Source organism: Lygodium microphyllum, chromosome 5 (assembly GCF_053477565.2).
Source record: "Lygodium microphyllum isolate KBCC chromosome 5, Lygodium_microphyllum_v1.1.10, whole genome shotgun sequence".
Lineage (NCBI taxonomy): Eukaryota > Viridiplantae > Streptophyta > Polypodiopsida > Schizaeales > Lygodiaceae > Lygodium > Lygodium microphyllum.
In genome coordinates, this window is record NC_141139.1 from 17,451,745 (window position 1) to 17,478,238 (window position 26,494).

General features: G+C 40.3%; 1 protein-coding gene across 3 annotated transcripts in view; it reads right to left on the reverse strand.

The window, feature by feature from the left end:
- Window positions 1–17,081: 17,081 nt before the first annotated feature.
- Window positions 17,082–26,494, reverse strand: part of LOC148035549 (Exostosin family protein) — a 57,915-nt gene continuing 48,502 nt past the window's right edge. Inside the window, exons 2-6 of one of the 3 annotated variants that reach the window (XM_087677507.1) lie at window positions 25,316–25,612; window positions 20,363–20,649; window positions 18,737–18,969; window positions 17,955–18,081; window positions 17,082–17,826 (exon numbers count right to left, since the gene is read on the reverse strand). In XM_087677507.1, the coding sequence (XP_087533633.1) occupies window positions 17,748–17,826; window positions 17,955–18,081; window positions 18,737–18,969; window positions 20,363–20,649; window positions 25,316–25,612 (1,023 nt within the window). In that variant the 3' untranslated portion in view covers window positions 17,082–17,747. Of the gene's footprint in view, window positions 17,827–17,923; window positions 18,082–18,736; window positions 18,970–20,362; window positions 20,650–25,315; window positions 25,613–26,494 lie in introns of all 3 variants that reach the window. The other 2 variants (XM_087677508.1, XM_087677506.1) reach the window with 2 other exon arrangements.

Sequence of the window (26,494 nt, forward strand, 5' to 3'; positions counted from 1 at the left end):
TTCGAAGTGTTGTTTTCTGTCCATAGACTGCAATCGTGGCGCGCACGATTTCGCAAATCCCTCTCTTTATTTTTTCTTTTTATAAAATCTTCAAAACTAACTAACACATCACTTGTCTTTTCTTTTAAATGACATCCACTTCTAGAAATATCCATATCTTTTTAGGATAATATCTAAAATATCTAGAATATGCTAGTTTTGCCCAAAATCTAATATTTTGGACCATCCAATCTATACACATTAATACTAGTGATTAATATATCTCATAAGTCTCGTTCACGTTGTAACTTCCGTGAAGGGTGGCTACGGTCCTTATCAATCCGAGAAAAATATCGAATTTATGACTCTCGATTTTTTAAAATATATTTTTAATTAAATAAAAATCTTTAATTATAAATGTTAGTTAGTTTTTTTAAAAAAAACTTTCGTTAGTCTTTAGTTAGTAATCTTACTAACTTATTAATTGACTAACTAACTTTCGAACTAACCAACTAACTTTTATTGTGTGGAAATATTACATTCTCCTCCCCTTAGAGAAATCGAGATGTCCTCATCTCGAGAGAAACCAAGAGTATCATTTTGGAACCTGTGGGTTATGGGCTCACCACACTTTCGCTGCGCTACTTTGATCACTCATAAGCATGCGGTCTTTTGAAACAACAACCTATTTGATATATTCGAGTCTGGTGAACTAACTCAAGTTTGGCTATTATTGCTTGATTGGTAGCAGTAGTTTCCGAAGTAGAGAAATAATCATCCATCGACTCAATCCATATGTCCGCCTCTACTACGACGTCTATTCCTTCTCCATCAAACTTGGGTGCCTTAATTTGCTTAAGAAGAAATTTCTTCTCTTGCATGTCAGCATTTGCGGGTACAAAAGATGCATGACAATCAAGCCATACCACTTAGATTATTTTGTTAAGGATATGCCTATGAACCATACATTAATCAATCATGCATCATTACGAAGTTTCGCTCTAATACTAATTGTTAGGTGCCCCCCCATCAGTTGTCCAGGCATGCTTTCAGTGGTCTATCGAGAAAAGAATCTAAGCGTCGTTGCATGGCACTCCCATGGAATATTCTAAGTTTTGTCGCCTAGGGTTTCCTGAATTTGCCTCGCAATGCAACGTTCACAGTTGAACCCGCTAGAATTGACCTAAAATTTGGGCTCCTAGTGGCCAAGGTCTCCTAACAATGTTCCAACGTCGGATCGTGGACATTCTACTTTACGCAGAGATACCCAAGCCGAATTAGACCCATGCCGCACTTGGTTCAGAGAGAATGGAAAACGAGAGGGATGCGCCACTCAACCTCTCTGCCCGTAGGGCATAGTCCCATTCTAGTCCCCTAAAATGGCATGAATTCGATTCTAACCTAACAATACCTAAAGGTCTAACGGCGATAAATCCTTGTGAGAAGCCTCCCAGTTCTCTCAAACCACCCTTAGGACAGACCCGTCGGGGGTTCCACCCACCCGCTTCCCTCTATAGCTTTAGTTTTCTAATTAGGTCCTACCATATTTATGTGTGACACTTAAAGTCAGCTTCATTAATTAAGCCTTTTAGGGAACATGGTTCGTTCGCATAACTTATAGCACAGTCATGAAAACAGAGCAAGCAATCTATTGACAAACAAGTTCAAACAAGTTTCTCAACTTATCTTCAAGTTAATCTTTGTCTCCCGCCCATACATGAAAAATTATGTATCCCTTCTATCCAATAGAAGTATCCCTTCTGCCCTGCAGAAGTAACTGGTCCAAATCACATGGCACCATAAATTCAATCCTTTATCTAGAATAGGATCTCCCAACACGCCCAGACGTTGGGGGCCACAAAGGTCTCCAACTCCATTCTAGACCTAGCAAGGGGTGTCCAGAGTTCCACCTGACCCACAAGCTGTCTAGGAGCGAAACATCATTCCTGTGGTTGGCCTTTTCACCACTCGACCTTCGGCCCGTGAATCGAGCAGTGCCCTCTTCAGGTTAATCCGCAGTGCGATCATGGAGGTGATCCACCCGTGCAACATATCCTTCCTTATTTAAATCCTTTAGGAATCCAACACAACAATGCATTCAGCCCTAGTATCATTTTCTAGGAAAATATTCCTTTATCCCCATGGAAACTTGTCATCACAGACCCTTGCCATGAATTTACCATAAATCACAAGCACTTGAAACAATCATCCAAACAATAAACTAACAACCACTTGAATGTAAAATCATTTAGGATGTTGTTCGATCAACCAGCAGAAAACCAATTGTGTTCTTTCCAAACAATGCAAGAATAGTCGCGATAGCATTTTCATCGCATATGTACTATTCCCCTTGGGATCAATAAGCGATACTATGTAAATTTTACTTAACACTTGTATGCACAATTTTTAATGTCATGATTATGCCATTCAGAACCCTTGACCGATTCTTCCTTGTAGTTGCTCTATCAATGAACAAGCCATATGCAACTAGGTGCAATTGCCTTCCCTTGATACATGCACTTTGGAAGCTTGATCTTTTTAATACGTGAGATGAGATGACCTATACTCATGCATCATAGTATGGGGCCTAACGTATCTCATACGAGAATCAAAACAAGCATCTATCAATTTGCAAATACATTACTTACAACCGGTACCACAATTGGATTGACGGTGATGCCTTCATCTGAAGCTTCATTGTTGGTTATGGGATTGCCATCCACATGTGACATTCTTCGCTTGGGGGCCGTCATCCGCAGGTAGATCCAAGAGATAAAGAAGAAGGAATAGATTCGAGATGGGAGAGCGTAAGAGAAGATGGCTAAGTCGAGGATCGAGATAGAGGGAATTGAGCTAATTCTCTCCCTTGCAGCCTCTCGGGGTAACTATTCTCTCTCTCTCTCTCTCTCTCTCTCTCTCTCTCTCTCTCTCTCTCTCTCTCTCTCTCAATCTCTTGGAAAAGTATCATTCTCTCTACCTCTCTCTCGCAGCCTTTCAGGGTCTTCTAATGTCCCCTGTGCCTCCCCATGCCTCATATTTATAATGAATTAGAGGAAAGGCTCGTGTGGCTGAGAAGAGGGGGCTCTTTGTGGAGGGGGATCTTGGAAAGATCAGTGATCTGATGCTCAAATCATAAATCTGATGGTTCCATTGGCTTGGAAAGGGGGGTAAAACTCCAAGACACTTAATTAGAAAACTCTCAGTTCCCTCCTTCTTCTTTTCTCTATTCGAAGTGTTGTTTTCTGTCTATAGACTGCGATCGTGGTGCACAGGATTTCGCAAATCCCTCTCTTTACTTTTTCTTTTTATAAAATCTTCAAAACTAACTAACACATCACTTGTCTTTTCTTTTAAATGACATCCACTTCTAGAAATCTCCATAACTTTTTAAGATAATATCTAAAATATCTAAAATATGCTAGTCTTGCCCAAAATCTAATATTTTGGACTATTCAAACTATACACATTAATACTAATGATTAATATAGCTCATAAGTCTCATTCACGTTGTAACTTCCGTGAAGGGTGGCTATGGTCCTTATCAATCCGAGAAAAATATTGGATTTACGACTCTCGATTTTTTACATATATGTTTAATTAAATAAAAATCCTTAATTATAAATGTTAGTTATTTTTTTTAAAACTTTAATTAGTCTTTAGTTAGTATTCTTACTAACTTATTAATTGACTAACTAACTTTCGAACTAACCAACTAACTTTTATTGTGTGGAAATATTACATCCTCCTCCTATTAGAGAAATTGAGATGTCCTCATCTCGAGAGAAACCAAGGGTATCATTTTGGAACCTGTGGGTAATGGGCCCACCATACTTTCGTTGTGCTACTTTGATCACTCATAAGCATGCGGTCTTTTGAAACAACAACCTATTTGATATATCCGAGTCTGGTGAACTAAATTAAGTTTGGCTATTATTGCTTGATTGATAGGTAGCAGCAGTTCCCAAAGTAGAGAAATAATCATCCATCGACTCAATCCATATGTCTGCCTCTGCTACGATGTCTATTCCTTCTCCATCAAACTCGGGTGCCTTAATTTGCTTAAGAAGAAATTTCTTCTCTTGCATGTCACCATTTGTCACTTAGATTATTTTGTTAAAGATATGCCAATGAACCATACATTAATCAATCACGCATCATTACAAAGTTTTGCTCTAATACTAATTGTTGGGTGCCCGCCAATCGATTGTCCAGACACGCTTTCAGCAGTCTATCGAGAAACGAATCTAAGCTTTGTTGCATGGCACTCCCATGGAATATTCCAAGTTTTGTCGCCTAGGGTTTTCTGAATTTGCCTCGCAATGCAACGTTCACGGTCAAACCCGTTACGATCAACCTGAAATTTGGGCTCCAAGTGGCCAAGGTCTCCTAACAACGTTCCAACATCGGATCGTGGACATCCTACTTTACGTAGAGATACCCAAGCCAAAGTAGACCCATGCTGCACTTGGTTCAAAGAGAATGGAAAAAGAGAGGGATGTGCTGCTCAACTTCTCTACCCGTAGGGCATAGTCCCATTCCGATCCCCTAAAATGGCATGAATCCAATTCTAACCTAACAATACCTAAAGGTCGAACGGTGATAAATCCTTGTGAGAAGCCTCCCAGTTCTCTCGGACCATCCTTAGGACGGACCCGTCGAGGGTTTCACCCACCCACTTCCCTCTATAGCTTTAGTTTATAGAGATTGCGATTGAGCAGCTGCACTTGACGACTGCTATTGTGCTCCCTGTGTCCGTTTCGGGAAAGAGGGTGTAGGAGACTTGGGTCTCCTAAGTGGCTTTGACATTGGTTAGAAGATTTGCTCGTGGCTGTTAGATGATTTTGCCATTCATTGTGTTGAGCATTTAATCTTGCCATGAGCAATGTTGTGGCTATGATGTCTGTTATCCTCTTGGGAAATCAAAGGCTCCTTCAGCACTAGTGGTCTTTGTGCACACTCAATGGTTACATCTGACATCTACTTATTAAGCATGCTAGGCTAAGGCTCTACCCTTCGAATAGTCTTGTTTGGTTTCATGATTTTGATCGTGAGGGCCTCGGTCACCCCAAGTGCTGGCTCTCCATCGATGCCTTTGTCTATAAGGCTTGGGCTTTTTTTGTGATCTTCTACGATATTTGTAAGTCCAAAGCCTATCCTTGGCATTGGCTCCAGACCTCCTTGTTTCAAGCATGGCCTCACTCACTGGTTCTCATTGTTCAACCTGTGCTCGTATCAACTCTTTAAACAGGTCCTTGCTCTCATTACTAGGCTTGCATGTTATGTCAGCACCTTCCTTGCCTTTCCCTCGAGGTTCGATGAGGTCACCCTTGCTAAAGGTTGTGACTATACTCACACCCGGTAGTGTCAAGTGTATCCTCTATGCTACATAATCAGCCTTACACTTGATCACCCTTCTGAAGGGTCTTCCTAAGAGGGTTTCCTTCCCGCAATTAGCACTATTTGGAGGAACATGAAATAGGATAGAAAAGCTTTCAGTTTCAATTGTCGCAAGGATATTGCACTTCCCTATGAGTGCTCATGGGTGTCCCCCGTAAGGGCTAAGAGTTGCATTAGTCGGTGTGAGCTCTGGTTGGCCTAGTAGGGTCCATGCTTCATAGGTCAAGATATTAAAATATGCTCCATCAATCAGAGCATCGACAGTGTACTCTCTTTTCGCGGTGAGTTTGACCCTAAGATAAGCACGCGGTATTATGTCTTCATCTTCCGAGTCTTGGCTTATAAATTTAAGCCTTCTGACAAATGCCCTTGAGTCTCCAACTGCACGACCGGATGTGGATTCTCCAATAATGACTTGGATCATCTGTGCAGTGCTATACAAGGTGCATCTATCATTAGGACTGTCATATCTAGTCATCCTCGTAGTTGTAGCTTGATGTTGTTGATTTTCGCTTTGACTAGATGCAGTTCGAATGCAACACATACGTGTTTTTGTAGTGTGGCCTTTTTGCCCTTGTTGGCTAGATTGGCCCATCGAGGTTCTAGGGTCTCTGTTTGCCTTTGTTTGGGTATGGGCTTTTGGTTGCTCTTTTGCAGGTGCGAGTCCATGCTTGTGTAGAGCTATGACTACACTAGAATCTAATTTCGAGGACCTGTCATGGCGTGAAATTTCTCTCCAACATACCTGGGGGAGGTGCAGATGTGGGGATCCTGAGAGGGGGCAATCCCCCCCTGGCCCGTAAGGCCGTTACGGTAAATGCCATGCACAATTTGAAGGACCGTTCGTAGCTAAATTTTGAACTACTTGCTCTAGATTTCAGCCCAATGATAGATCTATGATGTGGTTTCGACTCTATATGGTATCTCGGCCAGTTTCAAGGTCTACAAATTAAAATTTGAAAAAATCCAAATTCGACCCAACAGGTCCGAATTGCAGGGGCCGAATGTCCAATTCGGCCCATCCAAATGGCCGAGGGCCGAATGAGAAAGGCCCGAATGTCAAATTCGGCCAGTCCAAGTGCGCTTGTTTGAGGGCCGAGTGGGCCGAGTACCAAGTGGCCGAGTCAGGTGGGTCGATTCAAGTGGGTCGAGGGCCAAGTGGTGAATTCGGCCAGTTCGAATGTTGACTTGTCCGAGTGGGGTTGGGCCGAGTCCACAGGGCGAGGGCCAAATTTCAAAGTTGGTCCGAATGCTTCACTCGGACGGACGAGTCGAGTGAAAGGTGTCCGAGTATAGTGGGTCAAATGCCCGGATGGTCCGAGGGCCGATTCTAGGACTCGGCCCAGAATTGCTATCACTCGGACGGGTCAAGCGTGGCGCGATTTTTGTCGGACTTCAAAGAATTCTTCGCACCGAGCGATCGAGGGCTTCCTACTTGTTGAGCATCTCCAGATCCAAGCTACTCATATAGGGGAAGGTGTGGAATCACCTGGGCTGGGCGAATAACTCCTAGATGACCAGATCAAAGTAGGGCCATGTGATAAAGCTCTCTCCCTCTCTCCTCCTCTCTTGAAACCCTACAATGCAAAATGTGGCCTTTCTTGCCACTCCTGGCCCCTTATCACCCTGCCCAAGCCTGCACTCACCTTAGTCTTACTCCCTTCACCAACATTTAACCCAAAATTTTATTTTTTGCCCTTCTTTTCCTTATTTCAGCCTATTATACAGCAACAGAAAACCCTATTGTTTGCTCCAATGTTTTGCTCCTATCCTTCCTAAATGCAAGAAAAAATCATAAGGAAAATACCTACACTACTCCATCATGCTTTTCCAAGTCCAAAAACCAAAAATCTACTTGCTAAGGAGATCGAATACCTCTTTAAACTCCCTCGCTTCCTACCTATCTACCTCAAGCACCAGTTCAGGGAAAACCCTACTTTGATGCTCAATTCGAAGCACGTAAGCGCTCAAGGCTTGAATCCGTTGCCCCAGCACAACGAAAAAAAAATGTGGGAGCTTTCGCTCAACCGCCAAGACCCACGGACCGCTTATTGTTTCAAGCATTCCAAGCCGAGCACTAATGGCTACCTCTCACATAGCCGACGTGCCATCCATATCTATGGGTGTAGTGAGCTTACCTCCGTGCCAATCGAGTTACATCCTCTCCCGCGCACTCTGGTAGCTCCACGATCCAAATGCAAGCTTCAAGCAAGCTCCCTCCTCAAGCTCCACGCTCCAAGCTCCATTGCCACAAGCAAAACAAGACAAGAGAAGAGAAGAGAAGAAGAGAGGAGAATATGGAGAGCTTCTCCTCCCGGGTCCCTCACCCTCACACACTCACTCCCTCACACTCTCACACTCCCTCTCTCAAGCACAAGCTCAAGCAAGCAAGAACAAAAAGAAGAAGAAGAAAAAGAGAGCCACTTTTGGCCACACACAAGAATGAGCTTCTCATTCACTTTTCAACTTTATATACAAAACCCTAAATCCCTTTTGGGCAGTCATCCGCTTATCTCCTTTTTTACATGGCCGACCGTGGCCTAGGCCATTTTTTCCATTGTCCTTCTATCTTCCTAGCTTCCTTCCTACTACCCATCTACCTTTACAAATTGCACGGGTGAGAACCTGGCACTCTTTAAATTAAACCATGATGCGCTTGCGCTCTTTTACAAAAGTATTGACTTGCGCTTTTTCTTATGCGCCTTTTTCCTTTATTTAGGACTTTTTTGCACTTCTTGTGCTTCCATATTTTTATTGGCACGCCTTTGTCTTCTGTTTCACTTTTGCCTTGGCCTTTGTCTTCTGCTTTAGATTTTCCAAATTTTCCACCTTGTTCGTCTGACGGTTAACACATGCACTTTCAATATTTTCAATATCGTCACATTTTCTATTATAGATCTTCATATCATACTCATATAATCAATATGGGCATTGTCAAATTATTTTGACTCTACTACGCATTCTAAACTTTGAAAAGGACATAATATGATGAGCTCAATGATAATCAAATCCAAACATTTGTTGAATCAACAAAAGGCATAAGACGTAACATAAATATCAAAGGAAATATAGAAGATATCTCTCTCCAAATTCTTTGAAAGGCTTTTTCTTGAAGTTGCTCACAGAAAATAACACACATATATAACTTTTAAGAAATTTCATACACCTTATACCTCCTTTTTTGTAGTTGTATTTACATTCAAAAAGTAGTCATCGCTCTATTTAAGATTCCTATTTGGAAGCTCAATGCATTGCTTACACTAATTATATTTGTTCAAAAGAAACTATTCTAATAAAAGCAACTATCCCCCCTCCCCCCCCCCCCCCCCCCCCAAGTGCAAAACCCTTTAGCATGCCTATTCACATTATTTTCTCCTTAAGCTTGGCATTCTTTATTCTTGAGAATTGATGTTCACATTGTTATAATAAGCAACAAAACTAATTATGGGGGTTCAAGACTTGTTATTAAATATGAAATGAGCTCTTTGCCTCATTGTGGCAACTCACAGAAAGGGGGTAGTAACTCTCAAAATGCATCCTTTGAATAGAGTACTCATGACCTTGTATCAGCTTAGTTGATAATGGGCTATTGGATGGATATGCCCAATGGACTAGAGACTCTCCATATCCAAGCTATTATTCCCAATCCAAGAGCTTCTCCTATAACAATATTTCTAGTGACATAGACAACAACATCCAAAATATCATCAAAGAGGAAAGTTTGACATCCAAGAGACCATTCCACTTGCATCTTAGGCTCATGCAAACGACAATTAAGCAATCAAGAGAAGTTTGGTGACATGGGTGAATAGCTCCATCCATGTGGGCTCCAACATATCTAGTTCATTGCAGAAGATGATCATGTCATAATCATGGCAGCGGTTATGCCTGCAAGTCTATCTATGGAGGGTGTTGAGCTAGGTGCAAATGTTGGCCACTCGGTAGGATATTACTATGCTAGAGCCCCAGACTCACACATATGGTAATCATATGTGGGCCTTTGAATGTGCAAGTTCCCCATACTCGAACTACACATGTCACCCAAGGAGGCCATGAACACAAGCTATGTCAACAAAGAAATGTAGTGTGGACCCCACTAGCTCAAGTTGTAGTGAAATGGTGTGATAAACCCAAGGTCAAAGGCTCCATTCTTGCAAGTTATGATGAGGCACCATGCATATTGTAAAAAGTGATTTGGCTCCACTTGGCTTGTCATCAAGATGCACATTGTAATGGCACTACATATGTAAGAGTTGTTAATAATGGGTTTGGGTGGCCCTTAATTACAAGTATTGATGTAAGCTCAAATAGTCATTATATAAAACCATTTAGCATCAAAAAAGAAACATAGTGTGTCCAATAAAAAATTTGTGTAAAGTAAATGACATTGGTAGATCTCTTTGATAAGTTTATTGTCATTATAACAATAGGACAATTTTGTACATTTATTTTGGAGTTTTCCCCTTAACAAAATGTTAGTAGATATCTTTGATAAGTTTATTGTCATCAAAACAATAGGATGATTCTGTACAATCGTTTGAGTTTTTCCTTAATAAAATGCATAGGCAATAATTGCAACTCTAACACAATTAAAAATAGGTATATGTAAAAATCAAGGGTATACCTACAACAAAACAAAATAATAAGACCATCATATGCAAAAGTGGTAAATAAATTTAATGGGAATCCTAGAACCTACATGCATTCAAACACATTATTGTGGGACTATGGGAGCCAAATCACAAATGTTCCAACCAAGCAATAAAAGGTTTTACCTTGAAGAGATGGAGCCCACCACTCTCCTTTAACCCAAGTTTCCAACAAGTTACATTGCAATTCTCACACTGAGTAATTAAAGTGATTAAAATCATTCCATTTCCATAGCAATTTCTTTTACCATCATCTTTGGTTTGGGTAACACAAAACTAGTACAAAGATTTGTTAAGACTATTCTCCCTAATTATATCAGCACTTGCATAGAGGGACACCTCGCAGAGTAATGATTAGGAGATTATGATTGTTCGAGGAGAAAATATCCCTAGTTAACTAGCACTTTCTATTTCTTTTTTAAAAAGGCATGATTATTTCCCTCATCAACCATCAAATCTCTCTCTCTCTCTCTCTCTCTCTCTCTCTCTCTCTCTCTCTCTCTCTCTCTCTCTCTCTCTCTCTTTGTGTGTGTGTGTGTGTGTGTGCGTGTGTATGCGTGTGTGTGTGTGTGTGTGTGGAGAGAGAGAGAGAGACTTGTGTAAGGGACCACTCCATCACACAATAGGCACTCTCATTTCAATGTCCATCTCTAGTCTAGTTTGTGCCTTAGTATGTGCGTTTACACTAGATTATAGATTTAGCCCTTACCATTGAAGTTTTTGGTTGCTAATTTAGAATTTAGTGGGCTTGGGACGTAGCACTTCCATTTTTGTCGACTCTTGGATGTCTTAGAGGTAGTTCACATACTCTTGTGAAGATAATTGGATCAGTGCAAATATGAAACATGCGAGAGAAGGCACACAAACACATGGCGTTGAAGTACAAAAGCTTAGCAAACAATGACTTGTCTTTGAAATGCTCGTTGTATTCAGCAAATTTTGAGATTTATGAATGAGAATCAATTCTTAAAACTCAAATATTTGACTTTCATAATAAGGAAACATTTATGAGTTCTTGCACTAACTATTGTTTTATAATGGTAGCATGACAATTTCCCCTGCAAAACAAACTTGACATTCCTGCAACACAATGAGGAAGTACAATTTGGATGAGCTCATGGATGCTTGCTTATTTACACAAGCCAGATTTTCCAAAAATAGATTGAATCTTAGAGAAATTGGTGATAACCCAAAGCCCATATTGATAACCATAAATGTATTCAAGTTTAGGGTAAGTTGTACTACATCTCGTCAATGCAAGTTGAATCTTCAAGTGCATGTTGTGTTTGAATAATATGGAATTCTTCAATTAGTTTCAAAAATGTGCTATAGCAAATCTCTCAATTGCAACAACCGTGCTAGTGATGTTTCTACATGCATCAAGTTGCTATACCTTCTCTTGGTGTAATTGAATAATCCTGTCAATTCATGCATCTATCTAAGTATTGTTTGAATGCTTACATCTATCCAAGTATTATTTGAATGCTTGCATGGATCATTTTGTTGGTTATATGACATTTTGATCCACTTACTAGTCAATGTTTGTCTTGCACACCATCATGAGGAGACCGATGGACAAACAATAGTAGATTGTGTGGGCACATTCGATTTCTCACTCTTAGCTCCATTTCTGTAAGTTGTCTTTCGATTCACATGCATGTTTAAATGGAAAAGATGGGAGTGATAGAGAGATGATTATGGCAAGTAGACTAGGATAGAGAGTAGAGTATGACCTATTATGAAGAAGAAGTCACATCATGGCATGCTTTGGTAGCTTTGTGCATTGCAAGTCTTGCCTGGCATGAGTTGATGTATGGCACTGCAAGAGGCCTTAGATCTTCAACGAGAATGGTCTCCCCCTCCCATAGGACAACTAGCAACCAATGCTCAAACATGGCATGTTGACATTCCTATTTTTTCCAAGCTTGCCACAAAGTAGCTCGCTCCCCTATTTTGCCATCTCTTTGCCTCCAAAGTGGCATGTTTCTATGCTCTCTTTTGGGCTTACTACTCCTTTTTCTTCCTGGATCTCTCCACTTGTTCTCACTTTGCAATCTTGGCCTTCATGCTTTCAATGTATTGATTAGAGTTCAATATAAGCAAGTTGGTGTAATCTACAAATGCCTCTCCTATAGGCCTATGTACACTCACCTTAACACAAGACACATTTAGGAGATCCAATGTACATGAAAGGGTATTAGCTAAAGTGGCCTGGTCATTTGACATTGGCTAGCATGCATCACCACATACCAACTTAGGTGGGCCTAATGTGTGTTGCTGAAGATTAGCCAATATGGCAACAATATCTTGCTCTTCATTCCGCATCTCTAGTGTATTAGGTACCTAACTACAATCTTGCCTATTATGTGTCAACATTTCTTGTTTGGTTGCATCCATGGTCACAAAGTCCATGTGCGTGAAAGGGAGGTGATCACACTTCAGTGCATCTTGATTGAGAGGCCAAATGCATTCGGCTCTAAAACGTGTCTCTATGTTCCCAACTATCACAACCTTCTTTAATGGTCTTGAAGGAATACCCACAGTATCAGCCTTACTCACAACTACATCATGATTTTTTAATTACCAAATTACTCTTTCTTTCTTGAAGGTAGTCTTGAATGGCTTGAATATATACACACGTAATGGTTGAAGTCAATGGGATGTATGATACGGGAGAGTGACAATGTCTATGCCCCATGACTCATCCCTAGCGACAAGCTCTAAACAGTGTGGCTACCATGACTAGGAGGACTAGCAAATGATGGTTGATCGATGACACATTGTTCAACACCGCGTGCCAAAATGCTCCATCCATGCAAAGAACTGCATTGTCATCTATGCCTTGTTCTGTATAGATATTATGGTCCCCTCATTTGTTGAGGTAATTTTGTGTAGCCCTCTTTCCCTTGAATGCATAGTACCCTAGCTATGATTGACCTTCAACGTTCACACAATTGAGAATTTTCAACCACTTCCGAGAGTCCGGTGTCATACCATACACAACTGTGATGCTTTTTTTGGCTAGAACTTTCATTCCCCCATCCCTAGATTCTTTGTAGCTAGTTTCATTTATACTCCAAATGTTGCTATGTGAGTTATTGCGTTGGATATACAAGAGTTCTAGATTGTCATACAATGACTTAACCACTTCAAGTCTCAAATTAATAGCTCTTTGGCTTTCCAATGGTTCAACAACTCTAAGCCTTAGCTTAGCTATCTCCTAAATCCATCGAGCCAACTACGGCCAAGAATGCTATCGCTCAAGGATTTTACCTTGGTTTGGTAGATTTCATCCACCTTCATAATAAGGTCTTGAGTGGTGGCCCCATGACCCGCGTCCTACTTCTTGAGGCACCATTGGACCATCAAGTCCTCCTTCTGTTCCAACAAATTAGGAGATGATCATTTGCACTTCTTAGTTCTCCCTTCCAAGCATGCACCCAATGAAGATTGGCTCATTCCATTGTGATGAGCAACCTCTTTGAGACACCCCAACCTCCACTACTTTGATTGCAATAGCCATGTCTTCCTATGTCCAAGGCCTCATTTTCATTTTGGGTCTTTGAACAATAATGAGCACTTGAGGTTGCATATCGACTTGACAAAGTGCCTACGCATCCTTTGCAATCTAAATTGTGGCCACTATGCTTATTGCCCCACAGCAATGGAGTCTTGTCCTCCAAGCTTGCAAGCATGGTGGACTTGGTACAATGCATTACCGAGCAAACAAGTTTGAGCCTACGAGCACCTCTCTTTTTCTTCTGTTGTTCCAAGGTTCATAGTTGGGAAGAATAAATTAGCGCTCCATGGGCAACCTTGAACTACAAGGAAGCCAAGGTCAAAATATATGCAGCAAATAGACAACATTGTAAATAAAATAAAATACGAGTACATAGCTCACAGTAGAGCTCTCACATGTGATCCAACTCTCAAAATTCCTTCAGAAGTGTTATGATCCGAGAGCCGGGGTCTTAAAAGGAGGGGGGGCCAGCTTAATAAGGGTGTTAGCCTTAACCTTTCAAAAAAAAGAAAAACAAACAATAAGCGAAATTTCGACTGAACTTTCGACTGGTCATCGAACCGAATGCCCCCCCCCCCCCCCGCCCCCCCCGGTTGACTGACTAGCAATTGCCTTCATAATCATCACTATGCGATAACAACCTGCCACCTTCATTAGCGTCATCGAAGCCTCCATACTACCACTCGTCCACTTAAAGACTCTAGCTGAGCCAAGTATGCAATGATAAGACCATTAGTTGCCTTAGCCAAAAGCTAGTTAGTCTTTTCAATCTTCCGCGCATCCGTTGCTGCTATGAGAGAGAGAGAGAGAGAGAGAGAGAGAGAGAAGAATATAGGAGTGAGAGGAAGAGAAGAAGGAGAATGCAAAAGGAAAGAAGAAGAGGAATAGAAAAAGAAGAGAAGCAAGAGGTGATAGGAAGAGGTAATAGAGAAGAGATAGGAGGAAGAGAGATAATAGAGGAAAGGAAGAATGAGAACAAGAGGAGACCATCATCATTGACAACACAGCACATAGAAGTCTAGAAAAATAGTCAAGACTCATAGTAAGGTCAATCAACTAACCTTCAACAAAGGTTAGATTGAGGAAGATTGCGAGCAAAGAGCAAAACACATTGAAAATTTTCATAATAACCAAGGAAGGGTCCATTGAAAAGACAAATTGGAATCCTGATTTCAAAGGAAACTTAATAAAATCCAAAGAAAAACTAGGGAAGTTTCAAGGGGATAAGATTAAATTGGAAAGAATTGCCGCTAGGTTAAAATCTTACTCTAATTGCCTCCCTATTTGTGTAGAAGTAGGGCTTGGGAAAAAATTGTTTGTGCTTATAATGGTGCGTACAAATTTACTTGATGTGCTTAGGAAGCTTGATTGAATTGATCAAAACTCTAATGTATTAAAATTACAACATGATAAGAGAAAAGCGTGCTAGACTTTCCCCAAGGCTAGCTACAGAATTCCTTCACCAAGGAGGATTGGTTTTTATCACCTTCGAAGAGTTCGAATTGGCCCTGATAGCAAGAGGTCACTCCATGGGGGATCCTTGGGCAAGAGGAGTTGAGTGTGCTGGGGGGGGGGGGGGGGGGGCGCGCGCTAGTAAACTCTTAGACTCCTAAGAATCATCCAAACCCTTGCATAACTCAGGATAAACTTCCTGAAGGTCCTAATACTACTTAGGAGTGAAAATCTTGGTAAAATAAAAACCTTCAAGTCGTTCTTTTATAAGAGTGAAAGGTGAATACTTGCATAAGATCCTCTTATCAATAAAGAAGTGTTTTTCCAAATGATTGTTTTCATTGTTTGTGTGTTGTGACTTAAGTTACATGAACGAACTTAAGGACCACTAACTTGTGCCACTAAGGATGGACCACTAACTTGTGCCACTAAGGATGTGCCACTAAGGACCACTAACTTGTGCCACTAAGTTACAAGAAAATCATTTCGATGGACCACTAACTTGTGCCACTAAGGATGTCTCAAAGCAAGCACATCACAAGAAGATTCTCATAATCCTTAACTAAGAACCTAGGTTCATGACACGGAAGTGGATTCAGTGTGTTGGAAAGTCCGGTGAGGGAGTATGGCACTAATGTATTGTCTCCTTTGCTTTCGATGGCTAGTAATACCAATTCCTCAAGGGAGTTTGTGATTGGTGTAGCTATTTTGTGGGTACAAAGGTTGGTTGGCTTCACATGCACTTCTCCATAGTTGCAAACTCTATACCCACGCTTGTCCAATAGCAAATTAGTGCATGAGATATTGGTGAGTTGTGGACGACAATATAAGAGGCAAGCTGCACACTCATAGTATCTTAAAGTTGGAGGTATGGACATGGTGGTAAATAGAGATAAGGGTAGATTGTAGGAGCAACATGGGGGTGTAGGATGTATGAAGCACCAAGGGAATGAGCTCTAACATGATAAGGTTTGAGCATATTTATACACAATAGTGGCTTCTCCTTGATTCAATCTAGGCCTTTAGATGAACCAAGTGATGATCAACACCGTTGATTAGCTATCCCAAGCCATTGATTAACTACAATCCCCACTAGAACGCTTGAAAAATGAAAGCTTCCATGGAGTTTTGCCAACATAAAGTTCTTATTATTGTGGAATTCCTTCCAATTAATAAGCCATTATTCTCAAGGAAAGAAATGAGACCTAGAGGCTTTGCTTTTCAAATCTGTCCTCTACTACGATACTTCTTGACTACACCCAATTCAATGTCTCGCAGAGAAGTTTGAGTTTCTATCTTGGCTTTTCAACTCTAGACTGTTGTGGAGTGTCGAGTCTTCTTGGGGTTGTGCCTAAATAAAGGTGTTTCAAGACTCACTCCATGTTCAATCAATGTTATTCTTTTCATTTGCATGCCTAACTAAAGGCATTGAATAATTGTCAAAAGTATTGTTTTCGTTTTTCGTGAGGCTAGTCCCACTAACTTCTCTCCCTCATCCCACCAGCTAGGCCACTAACTTCTCATACATTTCACTACTGCCCATAGTGAACACCTCTAAGTTCAGTTAATAAATGAGTGATGGTGCCTACATGTCGCAAACTGGCCTCAAGTTAAACTTTCTAGACAACTCTAACAACCAAGATGAACTCCCAAAGGGAGTGCAGAAGTAGCGGACTGGAGTGACTACCATAGAGTTTGTCCTAGAAGCCACTATTACACCAATCGAAGATGTGCAAATTACGAAGAATAAGTTTGTTTGCAAGGTGTTGCCTTATGGTTGTCCTAGAAGCAAATTCTTTTCATCAGAGTGCATTTCACATCGAAGATGGGAACTCTGTTTTCATGGGTCTTGGCTATGGATTGAAAGGTCTCACAAGCAGTTCAATTCAATGGAATCAAGGACCAACAAGCATGTAGAAGCTAGTTGCAACATTTTGCAAATAGAGAATGACACATGGCATACTCTTAAACCTTGCAAAGCTTTGCTTACTTTTGAGATTTGGAAAGCATAGAAGATACTTGGAAAGCTTCATGCAATGCTTACTTATTGGCATTTCATTAGCATTTTGAGAATATAGAGCAATGTGAACGCAAGCTCAGGGCCTGCATGAAACTATGCTCCAGACAACTTCATCCATGTGTGCACGCATTCCAAAGATTGTTTGTTCAATCGAAGTAAATGGAGTATTGAACATTACCCTTAAGTAGCAAGAAGAGTTACACAAATGATAATGGGGTACCGTGTATGTCAATATTGTGTAGATACCTGCACATACATACATGATTCATACCTCCAAAATGTTTTCCATATCGTTTAGACTTAGAAAGAAAACCCAGTACAAGCTATGCTGAGGCACAAGCATTAGTTCATGCAATACCCTTCACTGTGAAATGGTGCTCGCATTTTGGGGATACGATAGAGATAGACCTGTTTCCTCAACCATTTTTGCATGGCCTTCGTACTTCTGTGATTCTAGCATTTTGATACTGGGTAGTTTGACCCTTGATAATCATGTCTTACAGAATTTTGTACTGAATCAGGTCTGCATTGAGGGTGTTGTACATGATATTTTCCTGCAAAGTAGGTACCAGATAGTGGGCTTTGAAGCACCAGAACAGTGGGTCACAATGATACACTAGCTGATGACCTGCTTGTACCCCTTAGAAGTGCCAGTTTGAGTTAATCATATTGTCACAACAATATTGCACTAGAACCCTCCAGCATCAGCTATATTTGATGGCGAAATGCCTTAACCAGAGCTCATACATGACCATATGGAATGCATCATATTTGATTGGTGGTGAGTGCCACTCGAAATGCTTTTGGACCTGACAAAAAATACAGCCCAATGATTAGTTTGATATGATACCCAGACTTTACACAATTACATCTAAACTAAACAGTAAATGGAAAGCTTGCACTCACTGCACGCAATGAATGATGTAAGGCAGCATACTGTTGATCAGTTATGGATTGCAAAATATGCTTCAAATTCCCCACATCAGCCTCTTTGATTATAACGGAGAATTGCCGCCAGTTCAGGACATCATTGAAAGGTAGATCATAGTAATCAGAAAGAATAACTGCAAGATGGACTTTGATTAGTTTTTTATGAACGTCACACACCATGACATCATGCTATCATGAACATTTCCAAAAACATGCAATGAACATACGTAAGGGTCCAAACTGTTAACATCAAACTAAAGCAGAGGCTCATACAATACTAAAGACAAGAATACAGTGACTATATTAAGAAATAATTGCTTGACCATGCAAATAATTATGTTTTGTGTAGAATGCATGTGAATGCACATATGCATGTGCCCCCATACTCCTGAGTGGCGTAAGATTGTGGCTGATCCATGGAAGTTTGGGCACATCTAGTTTATCTCGACATGACATGTTCATAAACAGATGTCCAACTTTTGCATTTCTCAAACATGCTGGAGTGGGTGAGCCTAGCACCCCTTTCTGGACTCAAGTGTACCCGTATATGCACCTGAAACGTTTGCATAGGTATATATAGAACAGTGCATGGTACACATCCATACACAGGAAGGCAAACATCACGAGGCAGGCATGCATGTAGGTAAATGCAAGCATATATTGCCATCAAAGAATGGGCTCCACTAGACACACACAAGCAGCACATACCTGGATTAGAAGATGAGTTTTGATACGCCTCAAGTAAACAGGGCGTAAGAACTTTGTTAGGGGGTGTTGCAGTAAGCTTACCAGGAACACAAGCATAATGTATCGAATCAGCAATACGAGCACTATTGACTTGTGAGCCACCGGGACATATACAAAACTTGCTTCTGTAGAACTGTTTTTGATACACAAGCTCCCCGATAGCTCTACTAATGCGATTGTTGCTGATGGAAAGGACTGTATCATTCTCCCACATGCGCGCTAATATTACCCTTATTTTGGAATTACGATGGCCGGCCCAGAACCCCAGTATTGTTCTGCAATGACTTTATGTATTGAGTAAAGCACAAAGAAATGGATGCCAAAAATCAAGAAATGTGTTTGCAAGATTTATGTCATTCAACATGTATACCAAATATATAAATCTGGTATGAGAGGTCATTGAACTCAAACTAAAAGACGTGCATTTTTTCAATTTTGTCAGCCTTGTTCTTTCACTTCCATTTGGAGACTTTTATCTTCTGAACTTCAGATGAATCTTTTCTTAAACAGGTCTCGAAACAGACCTTGGATCATATGGCCTTTCATGGTTGTCAAGTATGGAAGGTATGATACAGTACGGTATGATAAACTACAGTACTAAATGATACCTTAATATTTTTTAAGGTACAGTATTAAAAAAATGTTACTCTATCCTAAAATCAGCATAATTCTTTTTGACAAAAATACGGTAGAGAAGAAGTTTGAATCTCAAATAACATAACCCCATGCGAGAATCATATTAGTATAAGGGGCATTTAGTTCATCCCAAGTGTGGTTCGGATGGGAAAAGAAGTATCCATTAAGTTGGTACCTTATGGTACTAATATGTAAGGTATGGTACCTAAAGCACAGTATCATATGAACCCTTTTGTACGTGGTACTAGTGCAACTATGGCCTTTACATTCCAATGGGTTCTCAGCATGGCCTTACAAATTCAATGAGGGGGGTATTTTGACTTTATTGGAAGGGAGTTAAATTATGCACTTTGGCACAAAGTGGAATCATCAAAGGTTAATTGTATACATACAAGCTAGAGGAGATCTTTCCAAGATAACTAGGTACACTGGATATGACATATCAGGTACATTTTATGTGCACAAGTATTGTAAGTTAGGTCTTAAGTATGATAGGTTATTGGGTAGACAAAATATGCAGCACAAGAATATATATCCACACAAATTGAAAATACAAAATCTTGGCTATTTGAGAGACCCTTTATAGGGCCTGTTTTGAACCTTGACCTTCCATTGTCATGGAATTTGAGCATCCATTAACTTAACCCTTGAGATTCGTGAACCCACAATGTTTAGCCCACCATCAGTTTACAGGTGAATATGTTCCTCGAAATGGGTTGAACCAGATCTAACACCAAAGTGACCATTTTATTTTGACAAAAAGAGAGATGCACTCGGGTATCTCAAGCTGTCAAGATATAAGCCGAAAGGGTTTAGCCTGAAGAGTGATCTAATAATGTAGAAAAACAGGTTTTCTTTCAAATTAGATTCTATGTGGCTTCTGCAGTTCAAAACATGAAACTCCTTGCAATCTAGCAGTTTGGTATACAGTTTACTTTGCAAATAAGGAAGCGGATCATGAGCATACACAGGTTTAATTTCTTTGCACACTAGACAAAATAAAGAAACATGAGCATGTAAGAGCAGATTTACCTATTCTTAATGTCATCCCCTCCCTGTGGTAAGGCAAAAGGCTGCAAAATCTGTGGCAATGCCACATCCTTGTGTGGAATAAAACCCACATTATAGCTAGGGGAGCACACAACTCGAACTGAATTTTTCACAAGGAATGTCACATTCTCTGTTGCACGTACCCCGACATCATGACATGTCACAAAAAAATGATCTGCTCCCAAAGTTCTATTCCAATATGGATATTTCTGTATTAAAGTGTATACATACTCCCGTAGTATAAGGGCCATCTTTTCATAGCTTGTCCCCTTGATTTCATTCATGAGACGAAAATCATTAGTCCAAAGCATGAAGACAAAATCAAATTTCAGCTCTTGTTATTGTAATATGTAGATTTATCTACAATGGGTACTGCAGTCAGTACCACCCTAAATAAGACATTTATCATTGATCAAGAGCCACTAAAATTTACACAATATAAATAACAGATATGCAATTTGCATTGTCCTTAATATGTTCCTGTCTCAAACCCATGTATTGATAATCTGGGTAATACTATATAGAACAAGCTGATGTCATTGCAAGGGCCTGCCTAAATGAAGTGTCGCAAGGAAAGGAGTTACCTTAATAATTCTCTTAGGGTCATTTAAGAAGCAAGAAACATTGGAATAATATAATAAACATGAATCTCAAACTTCATACTTGAACAGTGTAATGTGTTTTAAGCATCAATTAGTACCTTAATGATATAGTGAGAAGTTTTAAAATGAAGACTAGTAAGAATAAAACAAAGATTTTCCAATAAATATTAAGTTTATATTGGCAGAAATCAACTGGTAATACATATTATGGTACATTATTAGTTACTAGTTTGACAAACATGGTTCATCTACGCTTGGGGGAGGGGGGAGGTGTTGTTTTGGGGATTGTTGGGGGTTTAGATATGCCCAATGCCCCACCCTTGTAAGTTGCCACCAATGATCCATGGCGCTCTAGTTGTAAGGCCCCCATTATGAGGAAAAGCCATGTGTGAGATTTAAGTCCTCACTTGTATGTCAGACGAGGTCTATGTGACTAGATGGCAAAAAGGTGACCTTTGTGGATCTAGCCTTTAGGTTAGTTATGCTAGTAGCAACTCGAGGCACAATGCATCAAGTTGCAGGGTATGGGAGTTATCAAGGACCTCTGTTTGTGGGTTCATGACCCCTAGCTGACGATAAAGGGAATTTCCATTGGCATATTCTTTGGTCGACTAGGGAAGGTTCATAATATGGTTGGACAAGCTGACCAAACTACCTTCTTGGGCTATTAAAAAAAAACCCCTCCAAAGACATCATCAATCTATCTTTAACCCAGTCAGACCCATAAGCATTCAAGGGTGCAGATGCATTACCAAGCATGTTACTTTGTGCCCCAAGCATCAAGCCAATGCTACCATACATAGGGTTTTGCACATTTCCAACCATACCCTAATACATTGGGCCTTGCACACCATGCATTGGGTGCTGCATACCATAGGGACTTGTGCTATACGTTCTCATATGCAGTCCCTATCCATACATAGCATGAAAAATCATGCCACCACGAAAGTATCCTAGCTGCACCATCATAGCATGCATGCCTAGCTGTCCAAAATCCATTGGATTGGCATTTTCATGATAACCTTGCATTTGCATCCCTCGCCCCATAGGTACCAATTATTCTGCTTCATTAGCATCTTTAGGAGCTTCAAGTGAAGACTTTGGCATTACCTTCAATGCACCTTGCTGTCCCTAAGGTGTGGAAGATGACTTCTTCTTCTTGCCCTTCTGTCCTTCTTTGGAGAATTCAAAAATCCGGTGAATTGAGGATTCTATGTCAATTCAGCAAAGAGATTTGCTACTATCCTCATCCGATTTTTGAGTTAGTCATCAAATTTCTCTTCACTTTGCTAGTCATCAGCCTCATTATGCCTTGAAGGCCTTGCCTCTTGCTCAACAACATTTTGAGCTTGTTGTAGATGGTCCGAGTCTTGTTCAAGGTCAAGAATTGCATTTCCTTCTTCCCCATGTGAAGGTTGATACTAAGAGGTTTCACCATTGCTTAATTCCATCTCATTGTATGAAGACATCTTGCTGTAATTTCTAAACTGATAGCAAAATTCAGCACTAGCACAAAGCTTTGGCTTGCAATCAAGTGCCTTGGGCCCACCAAATAAAGGGATTGAGTGGTATCCCAACAATGAAACAATGACACCAGCCTTCCTTCTCAAAGAGGGTGGTAATTCCCTGATCAAGCACTTAATTACAGCAACGAGTAAATACACATAAAGTGAAATGCACACTTTATCTTAATAATCTTGAACATTGAACACCCTGTTGGCCCCAAAACTAGCGCTCTTTTTGGTATTTCTTTAACTTCAACTGCCAATGGATTGATTACAAGCCAAGATTCCACAATCTCCTTGGCTAATCCAAAAGCCCTTTTGCTGTTCCAACAATCAGCAAACAAATTGGGCAATTTGCCTCTTGATTTTCACCCAAGACTTGCTCTAATTGGACCCCAACTGGCAAAATGCTGCCCCAAATTACAATGAATAGCTGGGCATCTGAAATCCCTGACAATACCACAAATTGCAAGTGCTGATTTCAGCGTATGATGCCTTCTACTAATGGCACGGATCCCAAGATGGCCATTAAACACTAATTTCTGTAAAATTAGAATTTACAGCAAAATTCCCTCTGATGTCCACTAAATCTGACTAAGATCTCCTTCGAATGGCTGAGATAATCAAAGGTCTCCTAAGAATGGACCGGAGAAGGTCTCCTAAGAATGCTCCTACAGAAAGCCAAGATGAGAGGGAAATATTATTATTGGTACGAGACAATCCTAAAATTTGTCTATTGCCAGCTATAGCATGTATTTAATGCAATCACCTACTCCTATGTATCCCCAAAATGTTGTCACCAGCCCCTATAGGATGTTTCCTTGCTATCACCTCTTGGAACCGTCTATTGCTAACAACCAATTGTTGTTTCTGTACTTGAAAAATGATCATCAACCTTCTCTCTCTCTCTCTCCCCCACCATCTGAAAATTACCTAAATGACTGAGACCCAGCCCCCAAAAACGTTTTCCCAATTTACATGGGCATGTTTGCCAAGTAGCAACCTTCTAAATCCATTTTCCAATATTATCCAGCCATTAAATTGATTTTCAAAATTCTGACTCTACCCAAAATTAAATGTGCCCATCCATAATTGAATTGGCTAGGCCATTTGCAACCTGGAGTGGTCCTCAACCTCTGTTGACCCTTAGAGTGACATTAATTAATTAATTAATGCTAGTCCCTAGTGTCACCACTGATACTTATTGGCCAAACAACTATTCTAGGGTCAAAACTAACATCAATTGACCACCAAAACCAAGTTGGCATAACTTATCACAACTGTTGCCTTTGACACCCACTGCATTCTCGAGGTCCTTGGCTTGTTACTATGAAATATTGCCATTTACATCACATGTGCTAAACAACCTTGCACATTTGATTAATAACTTAATCAAATATTATTGAGAATATGAAAGCACCTCAAAATTTCACATCCCCGTGAAGAAGAAGATGGAGCTAAAGGCCACTCCTAATATGTCTCTATAAAAACATCCAAGGGGGTCCACTACGGTTTACCGTATGGTACCACGTGAGTGTAAGGGAGGGGGGTTATTTAAGGGAAGGAATGTACATTTTATAAGGTAAGGTCCCTTAAATAGGGGGTAAATAAGGGGTATTTTCATATATATTTCTTGCACGCAGGTGACATCTCCTTATTACTACCAGTGAATCCCCCGTGAAAAACATACTTTGCTTCAAAGAAAATTTTATGGTCATAGCTGATGTAATGATTGGGTCCACCTTCAAATGGTTCTGTCATATGTGGCTAGTGCATTAATGAAGCCAAAGGAGATAGTGGCAATGATCAATCCTACACCACTTCTGGAGTGCCAGCCTCAAAAATCTCAGAGTTTCTGGGGTTTAGGTGAACATCAGACTAACCTGGTATTTTGTTGTGCATAGAAAACTTTTCTGAATAGCCTTCCAGAGATTTGGACACCCAGTCACTATACTCTAGCAATTCTACTGAATTTGCCAATCTCAATCAGTGTTTAAACCCTCTCACACACTTTACCTTAGCTGATGCAAATATTTGTTGGTCACTCAATTTCCTTTCTTGTGCAAAAATAATGAGTGTACCTTCCATTTCACTTAAATACTTGCACTTTATTGCCATCCAGGATTACGAAAGGGTAGAGCCTTGGTTCTGCCTCCTGACTGCCTATTGTCTAGTGTGTGGTTGTGTGTGCAGGTGGTTGTTTTGTGCTCATCTACAAAGGTTTCTCAATGTGTGCTCATGCAGGAAGGTATAAGAGACCTTCCTTATAGCAGCTGCAATTTTGTTACACAGACCTAGGGCAAGCTTTAGCATTACTTGGAGTTCCTTTATCAGCATTTTGCTCCCAAACAATACCTGGGACTCCTTTATCAACATTTTTTCCAAAAATGCAGAACTGGGCATTATACTTGCCCTGCTGAAGCTGTAATTTTCCTGAATGCTGTAATTGCAGTATATGCTGGTGCAAGGGGCAGGTTCTCTTGGGGTGATCCTGGCTGTTTTTGGTATGCTGGCAACTACCATGCTGCCTAAAAAGCAAATCGCTGAATGATTGCTGTAGAGATGGATAATAAGGATCTTGCTCTCATATATTGTACTTCACTGCATGTCTTTTTGGTAATCGCTGGATGCTTCAGTGGTTGAACACATTACAGAAGCACATTTACAAAACTGGCATCGTCATCATTTCTAGGTAATACTGAGTGAATTGTGAAAGCATATATGACCAAGACTCTACTTGTAGTGTTAGTAAGATATGTGGCACTCATTATAGTTACCTATAGACATACTTTTATCGGAATATCACAGAGGTGCACATGACTACTAACCTTGCCTCGCATTTTATGACAGGATATTGGAATGAAAAACATATCAGCCTCCTCAGGATCAGTAGTCCGAAACTGACTTTCTCTAATATTCTGGAAAAAGTAGCCCTCACTAGCATATTTCCCAGTTAATTTCCGTGGAGTTTGGTAGAACGTGTTTGGGTCCCCGTCTGGATAAATGTAAACTTTGAACTTTTTCTCCATATCTTCATAGTTGAGCTTGAATGCTTTGAATGAATAAAAAACTGCATGCGTTGACAATTCAGAATCCCCATCATGTATGTTTGCAGGTCTTGAGTCCTAAAAATTTAAGAATAAGATTTGAACTAACTCTCTCTCTCCCTCTCTAAAGTTTAACTTAATGAATAGAAATTTTTACAAAGAGCCTTCTGGCCAACCAAGCAAAACTCCAAGGCAGGTAAAAAACAACACAAGAAGCCAAAAGGCTACAAAAAACACAAGGCTACAATGACAAGCATCACACCAGCAAAAACAGCAGAACTAACTGTTAATAGTCATTCATATCATGTCTGGTCGTCTGCTACCTATGAGCCTCAATCTGAAACAAGGATATTTAAAACTTAGGCATCGAGTCTATCTGTCATTTTATGTATTCTAGACACTTTAGAAGGAGGTGATACCAATGCATTTCATTTCTAGCACAATGGTCATATTAGTCATTTGGAGGGGCTAACCTGGGCACCAATATTTTGGGCCTCGCCAATTTGTATACTAGTTGTAGCCTCGGTTTGCCTATTTCTAGGTAGCATGCACCCTCACTACATAGCCATCATTCAGCCAGCCTTCCTCATTCTTGTTTCATCCCCCTACTTCCATTTGGTGACACACTGATGCTTCAAGTTGTGTGTTGGGGTTGTAGAGCTAAAAATGCATTAGCTTTACTTAACCAGTCCCAAAACATGCTTAATTAAGAAAGAAACCTTGTTTATTTAAAAAGAAAGGCATTCCTAGAGAGTGTATGTATCCCATAAGCACAAACCCACTTAGGAGGGCCCAAACTTTCTATAAATAGGTATGCTGCCCTCCATTCAACCTTAATCTCATCAGCAACTACAGTCTATTGAGCTAAAACACACTTTTCAGCTGATTAGCATTCTTAAACAGCCCCACAACACAATTAATTAATGAAAAACCCTAAAAAGGAGAGCGGTCCAAGAGAGT